Here is a 19,225-nt window from a genome sequence, read left to right as displayed (position 1 = left end):
GAAGATCTACAAATCTATCGATCGCTTCCTTGCCCATTGGCAAACCAGTACCTGCAAAATCAACTAAAAGAGAATATACAAGAGTGTGAGCTCCACCGAGCCTGTGAATGAAATATAAACCATGCATGCACATGCAAGCACAACCAAATGAGTCCTACATGAGATGCAGTTCATTTTATTTATTAGCCACCTAACATCACAACTAAGTCGGGTCAGTGCTACTACAATCCTCAATATATGTATCCCTGGTACGGGCTTGGTTACCCCTTCCCGCGATACACCCATTGAGTTGTCGGAGAGGACCAGTCAGCTCCCGCATCCTTTCACCAAGGTCAGCCCGATCAGCCCTCTGTGATTAACCTGTGGGGTAACCGTTAGTATTTAGCTTAATTCTTTTCTTTTCTTTTTTCTTTGGATTATATTGTGGCATAAAGCCTGGCATGTAGCTCCTGCCATTAATTGTGGCCCCCACAGGCATCCAACACCTTAACCCCTGTTGGCAAGGGTACGTAGCATGGGTGATGAAACTCTAACCCCATGTCTATATGGCATCGTATGAGTCAAGCGGTGTCAACCGTATCCTATAATACGGGCTACCACAGGCCTCATTTCCAAGCTGGCTACGACATCTAATCTAGCAATTTCACATACAAGCATTATCATACTTTTCCAATGTTCATCAGATAAGATTCAGAATTCAAATGAGAATATAAAACAATTTAAAATAATTAAAGACAGTAAATATTGTTGTTGTTGTCATGACCCATCAGTCATGTTACACCTACACTCATGGTGTAATTCCACTCACCTTGGTTTGATCCTACCGGTTCAGTTGTTTGTTTAGTTTCGGCCGGTATCTGGTTGTGCACCTCGAGCACGGAAACAAATCATAAAGTAATAAATCAGAAATATGTTATTTTAATTATTCAAAACTATTTTGGATAACCCAATGTTAGTCTAGGCTCCTAGGTCTAACTCGGTGCTCAGTCCGAGATCACTTTGAATTCTCTGGGCCTTGCATTGGGCTTTAGGCCTATGTCCCAGTACATGGGCCAGTGTCAAGGCACAGGGGCAAATTGGTCATTTGTAATACCAGTACCTGCCACTAGGTCAGAACATGGTCCCACTATAGTCTATGACATAATTACACTGCTGTCCGCTTTAGGTCAGTGATGTAGAATCAAACACAGCAATGCACAGTCACATGCGAGGCCCACTTAGGGTTCCAAATCATTCTTCATTTATGGACAGATGTGGGGGAAGGGTATTTTTGTCATTTCCCACATCCCACAGTGTCCAGGGATCATTGCATGCAAGAAATTATAGATTTTCCCTTCAATACAACAAGATTCCATTCACTAGGTCTTGCATTGGGCCTTGCTGCATCGCCCAGTGCATCGCCTAGTGCCTGCAGAATCGACCTTGGGCTAAGTTTCCAAGGTTGGACCTGCAGGGCTGGTCCTACACTTGATCCTCTGCATGTTTGGGGATCTGGGTAGCCCTTGCAATGGTCTATCTCATGGTTCCATTGATTTTCTCATCAGGGTTCCAGTCAGCCTGTCTGCGGCTGCCCAAATAACCCTGGTGAATAGTGTTCAGGGTTTTGGCTAAGCTTGGAATTCAGTTCCAGCCTTGTCCAAGGCTGAAATCTCCTGAAACAAGGGGCTTAAGGTTGTACCCATCTAGAGTTAGGGCTGTACAGCCTTAGCCAGCTCCTAGGGTTCCAACAACACTGGCCAATAGGCCATCTGGCAGTGCAGGTGAGCACAGCCAGGTTTCGGCCATGGCAGCAGCATAAGTGCCTGCTGAAAAATGATGAAAAACACAGATCTCCCATGCATGCATCTCCCATGCTCTATGCATGCATGGTAGATCTGGAGCCAGACTGGGCGAACCCTAGCTTGTCTGGGCTGCCCAGGGTTGCAAAGCACAGCAAGAACAGAGAAAGAATAGGTACAGCAGGTATGGGGGAGGTTTCTATACCTGAAAATGGCTGCAGGTGAGCTCGGATCAGCCAGAGATGGGGCTGCTGAAGCTCCCTCTTCTTCCTTCCTTCTTCTTCTATCTCTCCTTTCTTTCCTCTCCATTCTCTCTCGGATTCAGATCTGCCAAGGGCTCTAAAATGAGCCCAAGGCCCCCTATTTATAAGCTTAGCCTCTACTGAGGCCTGTTTACCTTCTTAGGTCTCTCTTCAAAATGCATTTTTAGACTGATTCTCAGTCATTCTGGGCACTCTGGTGAGGTCCACAGTGATCCGAGGGTATGAGGTGGTCCCCCAGACTTCCCTCAACCTATGGAGGGTGCCCATGTCCAATATGGGTGATCCCCACACATCTGTACATTAAAATACAACAATTTCCCACTCTGGGTGATGTCACTGGGACTTGCTGCATCGCCCAGTGCCATCGCCCAGAGAATTCATCTGCAGAATTGTTTGGATTGAAATGAAATTTCAGTCCATTTAGAGACATAATTGGGCCATGGTTCCTTCTAGGAAAGTGAAGCTCTATGAATCTAGTTTCTAGGAAAATTAGAATCAAATGAAATGAAGATTGGGTTATGAAGTTATGCTATTTTTATTACACAAAGGTCAACCTGTCAAAACAGCAGGATCCCATTTTGACAGCAACTTGAGCTAAGCTTTTAACTATCTTAGAGATAGATCTAAGTAATGGTATCTTCTAACAAAATGCAGCCCTATGAGTCTAGTTTCTAAAAAAGTTGGAACCAACTCAAATGAAGTTTGGGTGGTGGAGTTATATCCTTTTAACTAAGAGAAGATCTATCTGTAAATTAGCAGAATTTGTTATTTATGTTGGGATTTAAGATGTATGTATGGAATTGGGTTCTCATCATCAAACCAATCATGAAAATGGATATTTGGGTTTAAAAATTCTTTATCTAAAACATTCAAGGTGATGAGGGTCATCATTAGTTTAGCCTAGAAGTAGGATTTAAGTCCAAGGGTCCTAGAATCAAGGTATGGCACATTCCTTAGCCTGTACATTTTGTGATGAGTTGTACAGTCACAAGGAGTTTGTGTTTGCCTTCTTAATGGTGTGTAGGTCCTCACCAATGGGCTACCTCGTCATGTTCAACCTCGGGTCCATTGCACCACAGTATACTGGTAGCCTTGACCTCGGATTCTGGGCTTTCAACAAAAATTTCAATTAGCCCCTATTTTTGGGCAGGGGTTTTACATGCACACACCTTCTGCAAGGCGTGTGTGAGATGCTAACAAGTTGGCAATCTATCCCGACGTGATGAGATGCCCCTAAGTCCTATCATAGTGGTTGAGATTTTTGATGTTTGGGGTATCGATTTTATGGGCCCTTTTCCTACCTCATTCGGTAATGAGTATATTCTTGTGGCAGTTGACTATGTTTCAAAATGGGTAGAAGCCAAGGCTATGAAGACTAATGACCACAAGGTGGTTATCTCTTTCATTCAGGAGTACATTTTTAGCCGTTTTGGATTTCCCAGGGCCATCATTACTGATGGTGGCTCTCATTTTCGACATTGGAGGGTAGGGGCTTTACTGAAGAAGTACTCTATTAACCACAAAGTGGCCACCCCTTATCATCCCCAGACATCTGGTCAGGTGGAGGTATCGAACCGAGAGATAAAACGAATATTGGAGAAGACAGTTAGACCGGACCGTAAGGACTGGTGTACTCAGCTGGCTGATGCTTTATGGGCTTACCGAACTGCATATAAAATTCCTATAGGTATGTCTCCATACTAATTAGTTTTCGGTAAGGCCTGTCATCTTCCGGTTGAGTTGGAACACCGAGCATATTGGGCCATAAAGACATTTAATTTTGATATGACTCAGGCTGGTTCCACTCGTCGTCTCCAACTATCTTAATTGGAGGAGTTGCGCAATGATGCCTATGAGAGCTCACGCATTTATAAGGACCGAACTAAGGCGTTTCATGATAAACACATGGTTCGGAAGTCCTTTGTGCCTAATCAGCGTGTTTGGCTCTTTAATTCTAAGTTGCGTTTATTCCCAGGGAAATTGAGATCTCGGTGGGATGGGCCTTTTGTGGTTGAATCTGTTGCCCCACATGGTGCTATTGAGATCAGGAATCCGTAGAACGGGAAAACTTTTAAGGTTAACGGTCAAAGACTGAAACCCTATGTTGATGGCCTTGCTGATGGCCAATTAAGTGAGTCTTTAGACCTAGTGGATGTGGATTATGATCATGCTTCTGATGGACTACCCTGACCTTTACTGTCGTCTGGCTGAAGATGTAAAACTTAGCGCTTTTGGGAGGCAACCCACGTTTTCTTTATTTATAGCATTTGTTGTTTTCCTTTTTACGTTGTTTGGTATTTTTTTTTTAATTTATTTTGTAGAGTCATCTCCCATAGTAGAGTTAAATTCTCATTGTGCTGTTATTTCCAGTGATTTCACTCGTTGCCATACACCCACACCCCAGGTGGTTTCGTTCCTCATCCTTTGTTTCTCATATTTTTCTTTATCTGTTATTTCTAGTTGTCATTGGGGACCATGCCGTCTAATTTGGGGAGGGAGGATTTTGGAAATTTTTCTACATATAACTCTCTGATTCATCTACATTCTTGAAAAATTTTCATGCATTCATTTTTATAATGATACTTTTACTTTGTAGTGCATTTGACTCTAGGTTGTGAGAAAATTAATTCAACACAATGTTAAGTATTGAACCTATATTTCTTCGACGGTCATTTGTGAGCTTGCTTAATGCTTCTAAACACATAGGTCTACCGGGTTTGTGACATTTTGAATGTTTAGGCAGACCACTGCTTAATGGTGTTGCATCCTCTTTCTTTAAAAAAAATAAAATTATGAGAGTTTAGTTCTGTTGCTTCAACTTAGTAATCAGGGCATCTAGGCCACAAGCCCGGAGTCTCGCGTAAAACGGTTGGAGTGACCAGTTAGGTTTTTATTACTAGTATTCTTGAATCCAATTTGGGCTTGTAGCCTTTTTGGTTCGAGTGAGTAAGCCTGAGGAGTGTTTCACACTCAATCCCCTAAAGTCATCTGGCTTGGGAGTAGTTGGCTTAAAGCTCGTTACATGAGCCTTCTAGAAAGCTTAAAAGGCCAGAACATTGCACGGATCTGAGAATCTCGTAATAAAAAAAAATAAAAAAAATAAAAAAATAAAAAAAGAAAGAAAGAAAAGAAAAATGTTTTGAGAGAAAAATAAGTGAGCTACATTGATTATGAGGTGTTACACGAGCTAGCATGTGCATTTGTAAAAGGTTTAGATGTCACAATTCATGGTAAACCAGTGGGTTGAAAAAAGCAGAAAGTGGGCACTTGATGGCTTAGGAGAAGTCCTCGTTCATTGCTTAGCTCTTGTGTTTCCATGAGCCAAGCATCCTATGAGTTGATGTGCAATCGTAAACTGTCATTATCTCTTTGAATGTATCATCTATAGATAGATTGTTTATGAACCAGAGAGTCGAGTCAGTTATTTTCTTTATTCTCTTTCACTCGAGGACGAGCAAAAGGCTAAGTTGGGGAGTGTGATTGGGTTGTAATCTTAGATAGAAATCACTATTATTTACGGTTTGTATTTGAATATTTATGAAGGATTTGATACTGTTATGTGATTTCTATGATTGCAGGCCTGGAAGGAGAAAAACATGAATCAGTGATAGAATTAGTCCCTTTAGCCAATTTTGGATGTTTACCAGCTGGGTCAAGGGTTCGCATGTGTGCAAATCATCATCTCAAGGGCATTATCGTAATTTGACAAAGAGGAAATTTCTCAAGGAAAATCAATATTGGACTCATTACATCAGAAAAATTAAATGGTTAACATTTAATTCTTGGGTCGAGTCAATTCGATTCAAGGAAGGATGACTTATGGCCAAAGATGGATTATGACAAAGTTGGAGAGTGTGAAGAAAAACAAAATAAAAGAAAGAAAGAGAGAAATATTCTCTCTCTCTCTCTCTTTTTAGTTTGTTAATTCAAAAACAAACTATTAAATATCTTTTTACCTCTCTCTCTCTTTCTATCTTTTTACCCTTTTTTCTAAGTCATCCCGTCTAACATGCCTCTCTCTCTCATCCCCATCTCACACGTTGTATTTCCCTCTCTCTTACTCTCCTAGTGGAACGCAACTGCCTTGGGTTATTTTCAATTTTATTTTTAATTCAAAATATATCACCTCTCCCCTAAAAGAAGGATACGGATGGAGTTCAAAAAGGGGGTAGGAAAATTGAATTGGGAGATTGAACGACCGAGAGCGAAAAGGGGTTGACGGTTTTGGAGAGAAGAAGACTGGGAGAGGAAGAAGAAGAGGAGAGGAAGATCTACCATCGCCATTGCTGCCATTGCTTCGACTTTCTTGTTCCCTCTAATTCTTTGGCTTGTATCCCTAACTTTTTTTTATTTCATTTATGTTAAATGAGTAATTAAATTTGCTGCTGTTTTTGGGAAGATGATACTTTAAGGATGATTTAATTAGTCATTTTTTTTTCTTATTGATTGCTTGGAAAAGACTTAGGCATCTCATTGTGATTTTTGTGTAATCATGTTTACATCTAGTTAGGGTAATTTATTGTTGTGATTCAATTTAACCTGCCAAGCAATAGTATTGAATTGATTCATGTGATCGTATTGATGATATGGTATACCTGAGTGGATTGTGCGTACCCAAGTTCTTTGAACTTTCGATTCATTGTAACAATCAGATGAAAATTTTGTCAAGATACTTTATATCTAGAAGGGACCCTATTTTCTGTGGTTGTCATGGGGCTTATAGTCGCCATGAGCCGAATATAAAAGAGATTGAATGATGAATCTAAATTAAAGTTGATTCAACTTAAAAACAGTATTTTCTCACCATCTTTTATTCGATTAATCACTTGCTAGTGTTAGCTTTAAATTAATTAATTTGTGTTTTTAGTTCCACGTTAGACTTGATTTAATTTTGTGCAACTTAGCCTCTATTCCCTGTAATTCGATACCTGTATTTTCCACTGTATTAGTGTTTAGTTAGGTTTATTTTTTATTGGTTCAACGATTCGATCAATATCATCATAAAATAAAAGATGATACAAGTAGAGGAACATATCAAGGTAGTCAAATATTAGTTGCAGTTCCATGCTCATTTCTTCTTTCACTTGTATCAATAAATCTTCAGTTTTGTGAGGACAGGGGGAAGGACAAAAAAAATAGAGTGATCATTGACTCTCTTAGAAAGGCCAAATTAAAATGATGCACATGACTGCATTTTGACATTTATACGAAATATGTCGGACTGGTAACGAGGCACTCACTTGTTCTCTTGATGTTGTACATGTGATTTTGGTTCATAACTAATTATTGGTAGTAGGGCATGGAGCTCACTTCAAATCCCATCAGATTCTAATTGCGCGTAGGAAGAAGATGTTTCCTCTGTATGTAAGTGTCCGATCCTCTGCCCCAACATACCAGAGATGGCCTTGCAACTCTAAAACCTCTTTCATTCCAGCTGTTTCCCAAACAAACCTAAAAAGCCCAAGAGCCCTATCCAACTGCTTGACACTGCTCCACACCACCTTCTCCTCATCTGATGTCAAAACCTTACCAATGCACAAGCAAACGCTACCTTTAACACCTCCCCGGTAGACACCTCCACAAAAATCTACTTCAGAATCTTGAACACGGCCATAGAGATAATACTGCAACAGAGTGAAAAGGCAATGGGAAGAATGACCCAAAGATTTTGAAAGTTTCTTTTGCACCAGGCTTTCCTGATGACGAGCTTCCTTGTATCCAAGATCTCTATCCAACAATACATCCTTGATCTGAAACAAACCTTCTTTCATAACCTCAACCTTTGGCAGATGGTATAACATTTTCGTTTCACTTCTCAAGCACTTTGTGAGGTCGTTGAACATCTCGAGGATATCTCCCCATTGGTGGGAAGGTACAGACTTGGCCTTCTCTGTGGGCGTGAGCCGAATCCAAGAAACAGAATCAGGGTCAGAAGATATGGATGTGTCAGCCAAGAAGCATAAACAGTTAGAGACTATCTGCTCAGCCATGTGCGCAACTTTTGGTGGGACTCTGTTATTCAATGACTCCATCTCAGACTTCAAACCCCTCAATATCTCTTCTATTGCTCCTGTCCATATACGATGGTGTGTGACCTGTGGGCATATTGTAAGTCGCACTGATTTTCTTTGTTGTGCAGATATATTGAGATAGTTGCACACCTTGGTAAGAGAATTCAGTATCAAGGGTTCTCTTTCATCGGCCTTACTGAAGCAAGTTTTGGGTACGGATCCTGTGGCTGCCAATGTGGCAAGTACCTCATTATTTGATGTTTGCTGCACAGCAGGAGACCCAAGGAAGGCCCTAGCAAGTGACTTGAAAGTATACATTTTGTGTATGACATGTTCATCCCTGATGATTGACTCGTCGTCAACATGAACTAGCCTTCCATCTACTTCATCTACATTTCTCAAGGAATGACACAATTTTCTCAGCTTTGGAAATGCCCTTTGATACCATTCAGATGGGAGCTCTTCATTAGGTTCTTCAGAGCTGCGGTAAAACAACACTCTCAAATCCCAAGGTCCATGACGATTTACTTTAAGATGCTTCGGCCAGATAAAAGGCTTAATATACATTTGGGTGCATCATAGAAAACTCCTACACGGGCCCTTATTTATTTGCACCCTTGGCAAAAGTGTACCAATGTCGATTGACCAACTACATTTTTGAATTTTGGAAAATCCGTTTTTGTTTTCACCGTCCTGCACTTCCTGCATCACCATACAACCCATTTTTAGGTTTATGCACTAGAGCCTATATCTCATACGGTATGTTGAAAAACACTAGAGACAATACCAGAACAGTGTTTATATGAAACTTAGGGCATGGTCTTTTCATTCAGGCCATTCTTACTAGAGATGATGGCAACAGGAGAAAATGTGTTTCAGCCCCACTAGCATACATAACAAGAAGAAATACTAAGAAGGAAACCCACCACAGCACTAACACTCCTGCAAAACATAACTACCAATGCTCCTCTTTAAAAACAAAAATGTGGTTAGCTCAATTGCCACGTACTTTAATATCGCCCGATCAAATAAAGCTTGTGTCGGAGGGAAATAAGGGAGGGCTGACAGTAGCTTCATATGGAATAATCCATTCGTCATTCAACTCATATAGACCAAGTACTACCACATTGTAACTGCCATTTATGTTATTACTATCATCATTATATTTCTCCAAATAAGGTATATATTAATGTTGTAAATTGGATTTAGATGGGAATATTTTGGAAGGCTAACTAAATATAATACACTTTCTCATGCTGTGTCATCTTCCATAACATTTGGGAATTTGAAACCACTAGACCGACTAATAGTGGAAATACGGAATTACTCCTTTTTTGTCTCAAACCATGGCATAGAAACACCACACGAATAGATGCAATATTGGAGAAGAAATTAAGTACAAGCCCATGGACACAAGGGCTTTAAATAAAAAAGGGCTTACACAATGCACGAGGCTCCTGCCACTGCGGGGTCTAGGGAGGATCATAATGTATGTAGCCTTACCCCTGCTTTCGCAGAGGCTATTTCCAGACTCGGGGGGAAAAAAAAACTCAGCGTTATAGACCAAAAGTGCTGTGATACATCAATAATTTCTTGTGGGAGATAATTAATCAAATCTTCAGTTACACATGCACCCAACTCTAACCCGAACCTTGGTTGTAGGTCCAGATCCCAAGGTCATACCTACCAGCATCCTATGGTGCATTGACCCAGTGGTTGAGATAAAAGATGTAACCCTACTGGTGAGAGCCTACACACCGGTGAGAAGACAAACACCATCTCCTTGCATCTGTACAGTCCACTACAAGATGTACAACTTATGGTAAGTACTTCCCCTTGATTGACTAATCCTAACCAAATCAAGGTACTAAAACTCGGGTCTTGGTACCAACTCGGTCCTTGGAAAAACCGAGTCGAGTCGAGAACTCGCCGAGTTGGTGCATTTTTTTTTTTTTTTTTTTTTACTCGAAGCCTCAACTCGATGGGTTTTAGACCTAGTTTGGGTCAAAAACTTGGTATTCAACCTATTTTAGGTCATTTAAAAACAATGAGACTATCAGATTTTACAAAAACAAAATCCAAATATGAGCTTCAATTCGGACCATAAGTTGGTAGGCGAAAACGTACTAAAATACCCTACTCTACACATAATTTAGTAATAGAAAGCAAGCAAAACATTCAATTAATAGCTAAACAACTTAAATAAGAATTAGAAATATTAAAATGATACATCAAACTGTTTAACAGTGTTATAACTATCATCACATAAAATGATTTTGAATCAAGTATTCAATCCCTGTTAGTGTCACATAGTCTTCCCATGATAGTGTATTGCTGTAATGTTGCATATAGTTCTCCACAGCAAGCATATAAGAGTTTTGTCGAGTTTGGTAAGTAACGACATAGTAAATACCCGTTTTGACTGAAAGAAGGTGTAAGAACCATGGATTCCAAAAAATCCAAATTCCCTCGACAGGGGTTGGTTCTTCTCAATGCGAACCGGATCTCACCGGTCAAACCTAAACCAAGGACCCTAATTAAACGGGTCGGTAGGAGCCGCCACCTAGAAAGGGTCTAGGACCCATAAGTGTTCCCGCTGGGGGAACGGCTAATGACTCAGTGGATAAGGGCCGTAATCTACCCAGATCATTGGGTAAGTGTCAAGTTACGGACTGGAAAGGTGTTAGGAACCCAGTCCGTCCAGCCCAGAGCCGGTCGTCTTTCTCTAGACCATTGTTATGCCTAAGCTTGCTTGCAATCTCTAAAGCTAATTATTCTAGATCTAAGTCATCCTAAAATTGGGCACCGAAGACTAGGTATCCATATACACAAAGTTACATCCTACACCAAATTTCTAAATTATTCTAGGCTAAAGTGTAAAAATAATTAGATAAACGATTAAGCTAACTAAGCATTACACTAAACATGCAAAGATATACTAAGCACAAAGCATGGAATACTGAACATTGAGCATGGAGCAGAGAGCATGGGGCATGATCATCAAATCATGAGGATTTTAAAAGCATTCATGGGTTAGCTGACGAGCTAGCCCAACTCCCATCCTAAAGATCCCCAAATCAAACGTGTCTCTCTCTCTCTCTCTCTCTCTCTCTCTCTCTCTAAATCCGTGACTGGTCATTGGGCCAGTGTTTGGATGTCCACGACCCAGACAATTCCTAAATAGGGTCTCAAGTGATCCGAAATGGGGTGGGGGACCAACATAAGAACTATGTCGAAAGACCGGAATTGAAAATCCCGATACAAGTCTTAGGCTCATTGGTTTTTAAGGCATGATGTCAAGATCACATGAAACCCTACATTCTACCCAAGATGTTTTTTGAAAATCATTTGGAGTCCCATAACCACGATTCGAAATTGAAAGAATTGGGGGAGTAGACTTATTTAATCCTAAATTATAAATTAGTATAAATTAGAATGCGCTCACTGGCCCAAGACAGTGGACCCAAGCTCTCCACACATGAATTATCCTCAGTCGATGGGCCTAAATCCAAGACTAAGTCCAAAACCACTTGACCTAAACCAAAAATCAAAACCAAATGGGCCCAAGATGAATCCTAGCAGCCCAACATTTGATTGATCGGAAAATCGAAATCTACAAAGTATACCGAAGCCCAACCCACATCAAAATCATTTGACCAAATACCTTTCAAATTTAAAATTTAAAACCCATTGAAGAGTCTCAAAATAAATTGATTCAACCCATGGACCCAAGTCCAACAAAACCCATTTAAATTTTCTTACAATTCACGGATCCGGGTGCTGCAATGACCCGAGCTCAGCCCAAAAGAAACCCACATGGACATTGGATGGGCAACAATTTTAACCGTTGCAGCCCTTGGACCCATACCTCAAAATGGGCCACATCCATATTTTACAACCTCATATTTAAGCCCATTTCTCAATTAATTGACTTATTACTATTGGAGGCCCAGCCTGAACCTAGGCCCAATATCACACCCAAATCCATTCATATCGAAAAAACATAACCCAAATTACTTTGATCCTCCCACGGTCCCACCCATGGATCCAAGTACAAAATACCATTCAGGCCGAATTGGCCCAGAAGGAAACCAAAGGCCTAAGCCGGATTCCTAAACTCACTCACAGATAATAAACACAACAGTGTCACAGAGACCCATTCAAGATACAAAGATTTAAGATACAAAACATGTTTAAAATTTTGAGTTCAATCATAGAGAAAAGGATAAAAAACACAGACAATGGAGACTACAGAGACACATTTAAGATCGGAAATTGTGGAAATATGCACCTGAAAATCACATCATAAGACATGGGTTCCATGACATAAAAAGGTATGAAGATCATATAGGCTCAATCATATAGATATATTATCAAGAATCATGACAGAATTACATCAAGAAAAGGTTGTATGTGTGGTCTCCAGAACATAAAAAAAAGCCTCAAGAAAGGGATATATGATCATGCATACTGTCCATTAAAGGACTAAGGCTACACTATTACAAAGAACAGAGATCGGATAAATTGCATTTCATCACATGTAGAATCTCAAGAACAGACCCGATCAACCAAGATTTGTTGATTCAGCAAACGATGAATAGAAAGCATGGAATATATGTAAATCCTAGCAAATTAAAAATGCATCAAGAAGTTTGAAGGATCATACCTGTGGGTCTTCTTGGAGCTCCCGGATGCGATCGGCAGGGCGTGAAGAGATTATTACAGATTGGGAAATAAGATGGGGAGGGGATTATTACAAACCCACTGAGATAAAACCATTACAATCCCCAATTACCGCAGGCTAAATGAGATGAAAATAAAAATAAAAAAGGGAAAAAACGTGAACAGCAGAGATGAGCATAGTCTCTGTTGTAACAGCACCAGCAGCAGGAGATGGAGTAGCAACTGGGATCAATCGACCAAAACCATCATCAGGAACTGCCGCCGTCGCCGGTGATGTCGTCTTCCCTGGCTCAGAGAAGCCTCCAGCTCTTCTTGGCTCTGCGTTTTTCACTCCTTCCCTCTAACACACTCTGTCTCTCTCATTTTCTTCTTCGTCTTTTCCTTCACTCTGCCTCACTCTCTCTCTCTTCTCTCCATTTCTCCATGCTCTCTCCTCACTCTCCTCTCTTTTCTCTCCGTTTGTCACTCTCTGTAACCCCCCTTTTCTCTCTGCATTTTTTTGTTTTTTATTCTCTCTGTATTTTCCTGCTCTTTCTTTCTCTTTTGTCCCCTCCCAGAATGACGACTCCTCTTTTCTTTCTCTTCCTCTCTTTCTGTTTTCTTCTCATTCTCTCTCGGATGTCCCCCCTTGAATGGCGAAACTTGTTTTTATATCCCTCACCCATCATTTTAGGGTTTATTAGGTGTTTTTCCATTTTTGCCCCCGCCTTTTAGGTTTAGATATATCTTTTAAGTAGATTTTCCATTTTGCCCTCCCCCTTTAGATATTTTAAAACATTTTACTTTTTTACCCTCCCTTTTAGGGTTTTATTTCTTCCTTTCTATTTTACTTTTTTACCCTCCCCTTTAGGGTTTTATTTATTCTTTTATGGTTTTCTATTTTGCCCCTGCCAAGCTACAACCTCTATGGGCTTGATCCAGTAGACCTTCATGGGCCGGAGCCTAAGCAGTCTATTTATTTTTGGTATCTGTTGCATGTGGAAATCTCCGATGCTTGGTTCGCCCACGGATGAGCCTGCAAAGACCAAGTGATGAGCACAAGAGAGCCGGTGTGGCTCCGGCCTAGGACTCTCCGATGCTAAAGTTAGATCACTAGTGCAATAGCGTAACTGCGTAGTGAAAAGCAAGATGAGGAATGGTGCTCCATACTTGGGTATTTATAGAGTGAGGATGAGATGAGGCGGTTGGGAGAGTCCTAGTATGGTAGGAGTCCTTCTTTCGGAAGGTTCTCTCGCATAGAGCGGAGTGGAGAGCCATTTTCGGGGTCGGGCTCGGGCTCTTATTAAGGTAAGAGTCCATATAGAGTGTGATTCCGTGTTGTGCTGGGATTGTGGCTCGATCCTTATCCCGTGATTCTCGGGATGCGTTGACGTGGCCCGGAGATCCCCGGTAGGGCGCTATGGCAGCTTCAGTGGAGGAGGGCTCGGCCTCGGAGGTCAGCTTAGGAGGGCGGCCTGGTAGGTCGTTCTTGGCCGTCACCTCGGCCTGGGAGGTCGGCCCGAGAGGTTGGTCTCGGCAGTAAGCTCGGCCAGGAGTTTTATGGCTGACCTGTATGAGCTCGGCCTCAGACATCGGCTAGCTTGCGCGAGTCTGGCTCTGTCAGGTGACTTATCGGAGACGGGGTCGGCCCGGTTTCCTGCTCGGCTCAATTCGGTTCTCGGACTGAGGTCAGGTCGGCCATGTGGCAGCCTCTGATAGGTGGGGTGTTTTATGCCTCATCACAGGCCCCCCCACTCATCAAGGGTCGGCTCGGCACTGATGAGTGAAGTTTCCAGGTCTGCTTGTCTAGAAGATTTTTGCGGTCGAGCCGAGCTTTTTTTTTGCCGTGGATTTGGCGTTGCACAGTCTGACGGTTGGGCGTCAGTGCCACATCAGCAGAGTCATTATGGCAGGCTCGGGAATTCGAAACGTCCTTTGATCTGGGCCGTTGAATTATGCTGAGCTCTGCAAGGCCATTGAATCAGTTCAACCCAAGAGTTATAAATAGGCGACTCCTAACTATTCATTCTTCACTGCTCCAAGTTATTGACTTCTTGGCAAGCTCAGATTCTTCAGCTCTGTAGCACTCGGTGCTTTCTGGTTCGTGATCAGCTCGGCCTTCGCTTCGTTCGCGCTCAGCTCATCCTTAGCTCTTCTTCAACCAGTAAGTCTTCTCCGCCTAGTATGTCAGTTGGTAGTAGTCCCATGGGCGAGCTGTTCGCCAGGGCGGCAGAGGGTGCGAGTCTGAGCCGAGAGCTCCCCGCTCGTTCTCCCACCATAGACCTGTTGGGCTCGACTTCGGATGAGCCCGATGTAGTGGAGCCTCATCAGACCGAGGCGGCCGAGCCTCCGTTGCTCCTGAAGTTCGACCACGCGGCCCAACCAATCGCCGCAGACCGAGCCGAGAACTCTGGGTCGTCCTCATCCGATGAGGAGTCAAGTGAGGGAGATTCGTCCGAAGTGGGGGTTGGCTCGGTCAACTCGTCCGCTGACGCCCCTGAGCTCGAAGAAGGGAGTGTCGGCGCCGTTCTGAGCACGATCACGGATGCCGACCTCGACTATCTGAGGACGACCTATGCCATCCCCGAGGACATTCAGCTCCGAGCTCCTAACCCCGGGGAGATGGCCTGCTTCATCAAGCCCGGTGAGGTGGCTTTGTACGAGACGCCTTTCAAGTACGCGTTCAGGCTCCCCGTCCTCGGCTTGGTGGACCAGATCTTGGACCACTTCCACCTGTCCCCTGGTCAGTTGGTGCCAAACTCTTGGCTGGCCGTGTACAGCTTCTACGCCCTATTTTGCAAGATGGGCCGAGGTGCAAGCATGGCGCTTTTCTCTCGGCTCTTTTTCTTGAAGAAGTCTCCAGAGAAGGGGTGGTACTATTTCAGCCGCCGATCTGGGAAGAGTGCGGCCCTGCGCAGCCACAAATTTTTGGTCGGCACGCCGACCTTCAATAAGTATTGGAAGCCTCGTTTTTTCTTTGCTTCCATTCCAAACAGCCCTCTCCGAACCGAGTGGAAGGAGATGAACTTGAACTACGTCAATAAGGTACTGCCCCTAACCGAGAATGAGCTGACCTCGCTTGATCTAATCCCCCAGCGTCCGCCCTTTGACGTCCTTCAGCTTCAGGACGAGGGGGTTCTTCAAAGGTGGCACATGACCCCTAGCAGGAGCCCGAGCCGAGCCCGTTTCCGTTCCTGAGCTGACCTCTTTATTTAGTCTTCATTTCTTTTTTAATTTGTTTTTGACGTTTGGTTTCTCTTGCAATGGTCAGCCATATTCCCCCTATGGATACAGCTCGGCTAAGGGCCGAGACCCTTGCGGACCGAAGGAAGAAAAATGCTGAGAAGAAGTCCTGGGGCGAGTCCTCCGAGGCCCCCAAGGGCAAGGCCGTGTTGCCGAGCCCCCCCGATGCTGTGGTCGGCCTTGAGGCCGAAAAGGGTACGGGCCCAGCGAGGTCTCCAAGGAAAGGGAAGGGCCGAAAAGGCAAGAGGAGTCCGGCGAAAGAGGCCAAACGTCAGAAGCTCTCGATCAATCTGACGAGTGGTGGTCTTCCGCCCATGGCTTCTCCCCCCAACATTTCCCGCTATGTCTTGGGGAGGGCCTCGGCCAGCAACGTCCCGGTGAGGCCGACCTGGCGCCTCTTCCCAAGGGACTCGGCATTGACGTCAACTGCGCATGCCAAGGAATGGCTGGATGCAGGTCGGCTCCTGGCCGACAGGGAGAAACTCGAGGCGCTATCTGACCCCGAGCTCCTCTCCACCTTGTTCCAGGATTTCAACATGGTAAGTTTTATGCTTGGCTCTTATGATTAGATCCGACCTGTGTAATCTGTCCTGAGTTTTGTTCTCATGCTTTTTTGCAGGGCTTCACCAAGGCAGTGGAGAATATGCTTCGCTTTGAACGGCTCTTGACCGAGAACCACTCCTTGGGCATCCAGTGCAAGAAAGCCTACCAGGATGCCCAGGATGCCGTTCAGAGGCGTCGGGAGACCCAAGAGAAGCTTCCTGCGGCCGAGGCCGAGGTGGAGAGCTCTAATGCCGAGATGATCAGGCAGAAAGAGAAGGTCCGGGCTCTGCAGGCTCAGGTCGTCGAGGCGAGGGAGTAGGCCAAGGAAGACCTGGCCCTGGCTCGGGACGAGGCGATCAACGACTATCTCCAATCGAAGGAGTACGCTGATGTGTGCTATGAGATCAGGAAGCCTCCCTATGCCGAAGGTTCTGAGGCAGGCCGGGCTGATCTCTTGGCCGAGATCAGGGTGGTCTATCCCGATCTCAATCTCTCTCGTTTTGACGACGACGCGACTACTTTTGTCGGGGAGTTGGGAGATGAGGAGGGAGCCGAGGTCACCCAGGCTCTGCCCACTAATAAAGCTACACGGACCGACCTCTTCGTCCTTGACGTTGAACCCCAAGACCCCCTTACCGAGCCTACCCCCGCGGATGTTGTCGAGGTCGCCTCCAAGTCCACCGCCGAGGAGATTGAGATGTAAAAATTTATTGTGTTTTTTTTTTTTTTTTTTTTTTTTTTTTTTTTGGGTCGAACGGCCCTCATTGTAACCACGCCGAGTGGTCGGCCTGTATTGAATAAAAGATCTATTTTTGCCAGAATTTGTCCAAGTGTTTTAGCTCGGCATTCTTAGCCTTCTTTTCCTTGTGTATATTGTTCCATTTGAGGTTGTGGCCGAACTGCCGACTCGTTCCGCTAGCCGAGCTTAGGGACTTGTCTATTTTTTACCCATGCTTCACGTGGTCGGCGGCTCGGCCATGCTATGCCCGAGGTCAAGGAGATTTTTGCTTTGGTTAGTTAATTCGCCATTCCCATCGGTCCGATTGGATAGGCTATCATATAAACGAACGCGTGGCCGAGCGGCCTTCCTGGCCGAGCGTAATGCCTTAACTTAGTTTCAGACTTTGTTAGGCTCGACCAAGGGGAGAGTTTGCTCTTGAGAGGTCGGCCAGGTCTATGAGGACCGGTCTTACGACTTGGTTGCCGACCTATGAGGGTCGGTCTGCGAGGTTGGCCAGGTCTATGAGGACCGATCTTACGACTTGGTTGCCTACCTATGAGGGCCGATCTTCATGGTCGGCCAGGTCTATGAGGACCGGTCTTTCGACTTGGTTGCCGACTTATGAGGACCAGTCTTCATGGTCGGCCAGGTCTATGAGGACCGGTCTTACGACTTGGTTGCCTACCTATAAGGGCCGATCTTTGAGGTCGGCCAGATCTATGAGGACCGGTCTTACGACTTAGTTACCGACCTGAGGGTCGGTCTTCAAGGTCGGCCAGGTCTATGAGGACCGGTCTTACGACTTGGTTGCCGACCTATGAGGGTCTATCTTTGAGGTCGGCCAGGTATATGAGGACTGATCTTACGGCTTGGTTGTCGACCTATGAGGGCCGGTCTTCAAGGTCGGCCAGGTTTATGAGGACCGGTCTTACGACTTGGTTTAGGAGCTTGCAAATACATTAAGTGGTGGAGAAAGACTTTATTTAATTGAATCAAACGTCGGGGCTGAAGTCGAATACAAGCATGCTTAGTTATTGAAAAAATTTCTTCAAATTTTCTGAGTTCTAAGGTCTCGGTACCTTCTTGCCCCCCGGAGTCTGCAAGCGATACGTCTTGGGGTGAATTTGCTTGGAGACTATGTACGGGCCTTCCCAGTTTGGTGCTAACTTTCCTTGCTACCTTGGCTGGGATGCGTTGAGCTTTCTGAGGACAAGGTCCCCTTGACGAAAGTGCCGCTCTTTTACTCTTGAGTCATAGTACTTTGCCGTCCTCTGTTGGTATGCCGTGTTCCGGAGTAGTGCATTTTCTCAAACTTCGTCGAGGAAATCTAGGTTGGCTCTTAGTCCATCTTCGTAGGTCTTCTCATCGAAGTTGAGCACTCGGTACGACGATGCCATAATTTTGACCGGGGCGAGGGCTTCGGTCCTATAAGTGAGGCGAAAAGGGCTCTCCCCGGTTGGTATTCTCACTGTCGTCCTATAAGCCCATAGGACACTTGGGAGCTCTTCCACCCATCTTCCTTTGGCCTCATCTAACCTTCTCTTAATACCGGCGAGTAATGTTCGGTTGGACACTTCTACTTGTCCATTTGCTTGTGAATGAGCTACTGAGACGGGTCGCAAGTCGATGTAGAAGTGTTCGTAGAACTCTCGAAAGGCCGGATTATTGAATTACGTGCCATTATCTGTGATGAGCACTTTCGGTAGCCCGAACTGGTAGATAACCTCATCTCAGAAGAATTTCTCCATGTTCTTCTCGGTGATGGTTGCAAGGGGCTCGGCCTCGACCCATTTGGTGAAGTAATCGATCGCCACTACCACGTATTTCCTGTTTTCCATTGCCGGGGTGAAATCTCTGAGAATATCCATTCCCCACATAGAGAAAGGGATTGGGCTCAGCATGGAGGTCAGCTTTGTTGCTGGTCAGCTCGGGATTGGTGCAAATAGCTGGCACTTCTCGCACGTCTTCACATACCTCATGGCCTCTTCTTGCATTCTTGGCCAA

General features: G+C 44.3%; 1 protein-coding gene across 1 annotated transcript; it reads right to left on the bottom strand.

The window, feature by feature from the left end:
* Positions 1-7,362: 7,362 nt before the first annotated feature.
* LOC122672243 lies at positions 7,363-8,619 on the bottom strand. The gene has a single exon (XM_043869738.1). It carries the CDS (start codon positions 8,617-8,619, stop codon positions 7,363-7,365), a length of 1,257 nt encoding a protein of 418 aa, XP_043725673.1.
* Between the last annotated feature and the right edge of the window lie 10,606 nt (positions 8,620-19,225).

This window comes from Telopea speciosissima, chromosome 8, assembly GCF_018873765.1.
Source record: "Telopea speciosissima isolate NSW1024214 ecotype Mountain lineage chromosome 8, Tspe_v1, whole genome shotgun sequence".
Taxonomy (NCBI): Eukaryota; Viridiplantae; Streptophyta; class Magnoliopsida; order Proteales; family Proteaceae; genus Telopea; species Telopea speciosissima.
The sequence above is the reverse complement of the archived record's forward strand: the minus strand, read 5'-3'. Positions and strand labels throughout refer to the sequence as shown.

Bases quoted from the DNA above. Each gene is read 5' to 3' on its own strand.
- LOC122672243 (XM_043869738.1), bottom strand. From the start codon at position 8,619: ATGTATATTAAGCCTTTTATCTGGCCGAAGCATCTTAAAGTAAATCGT.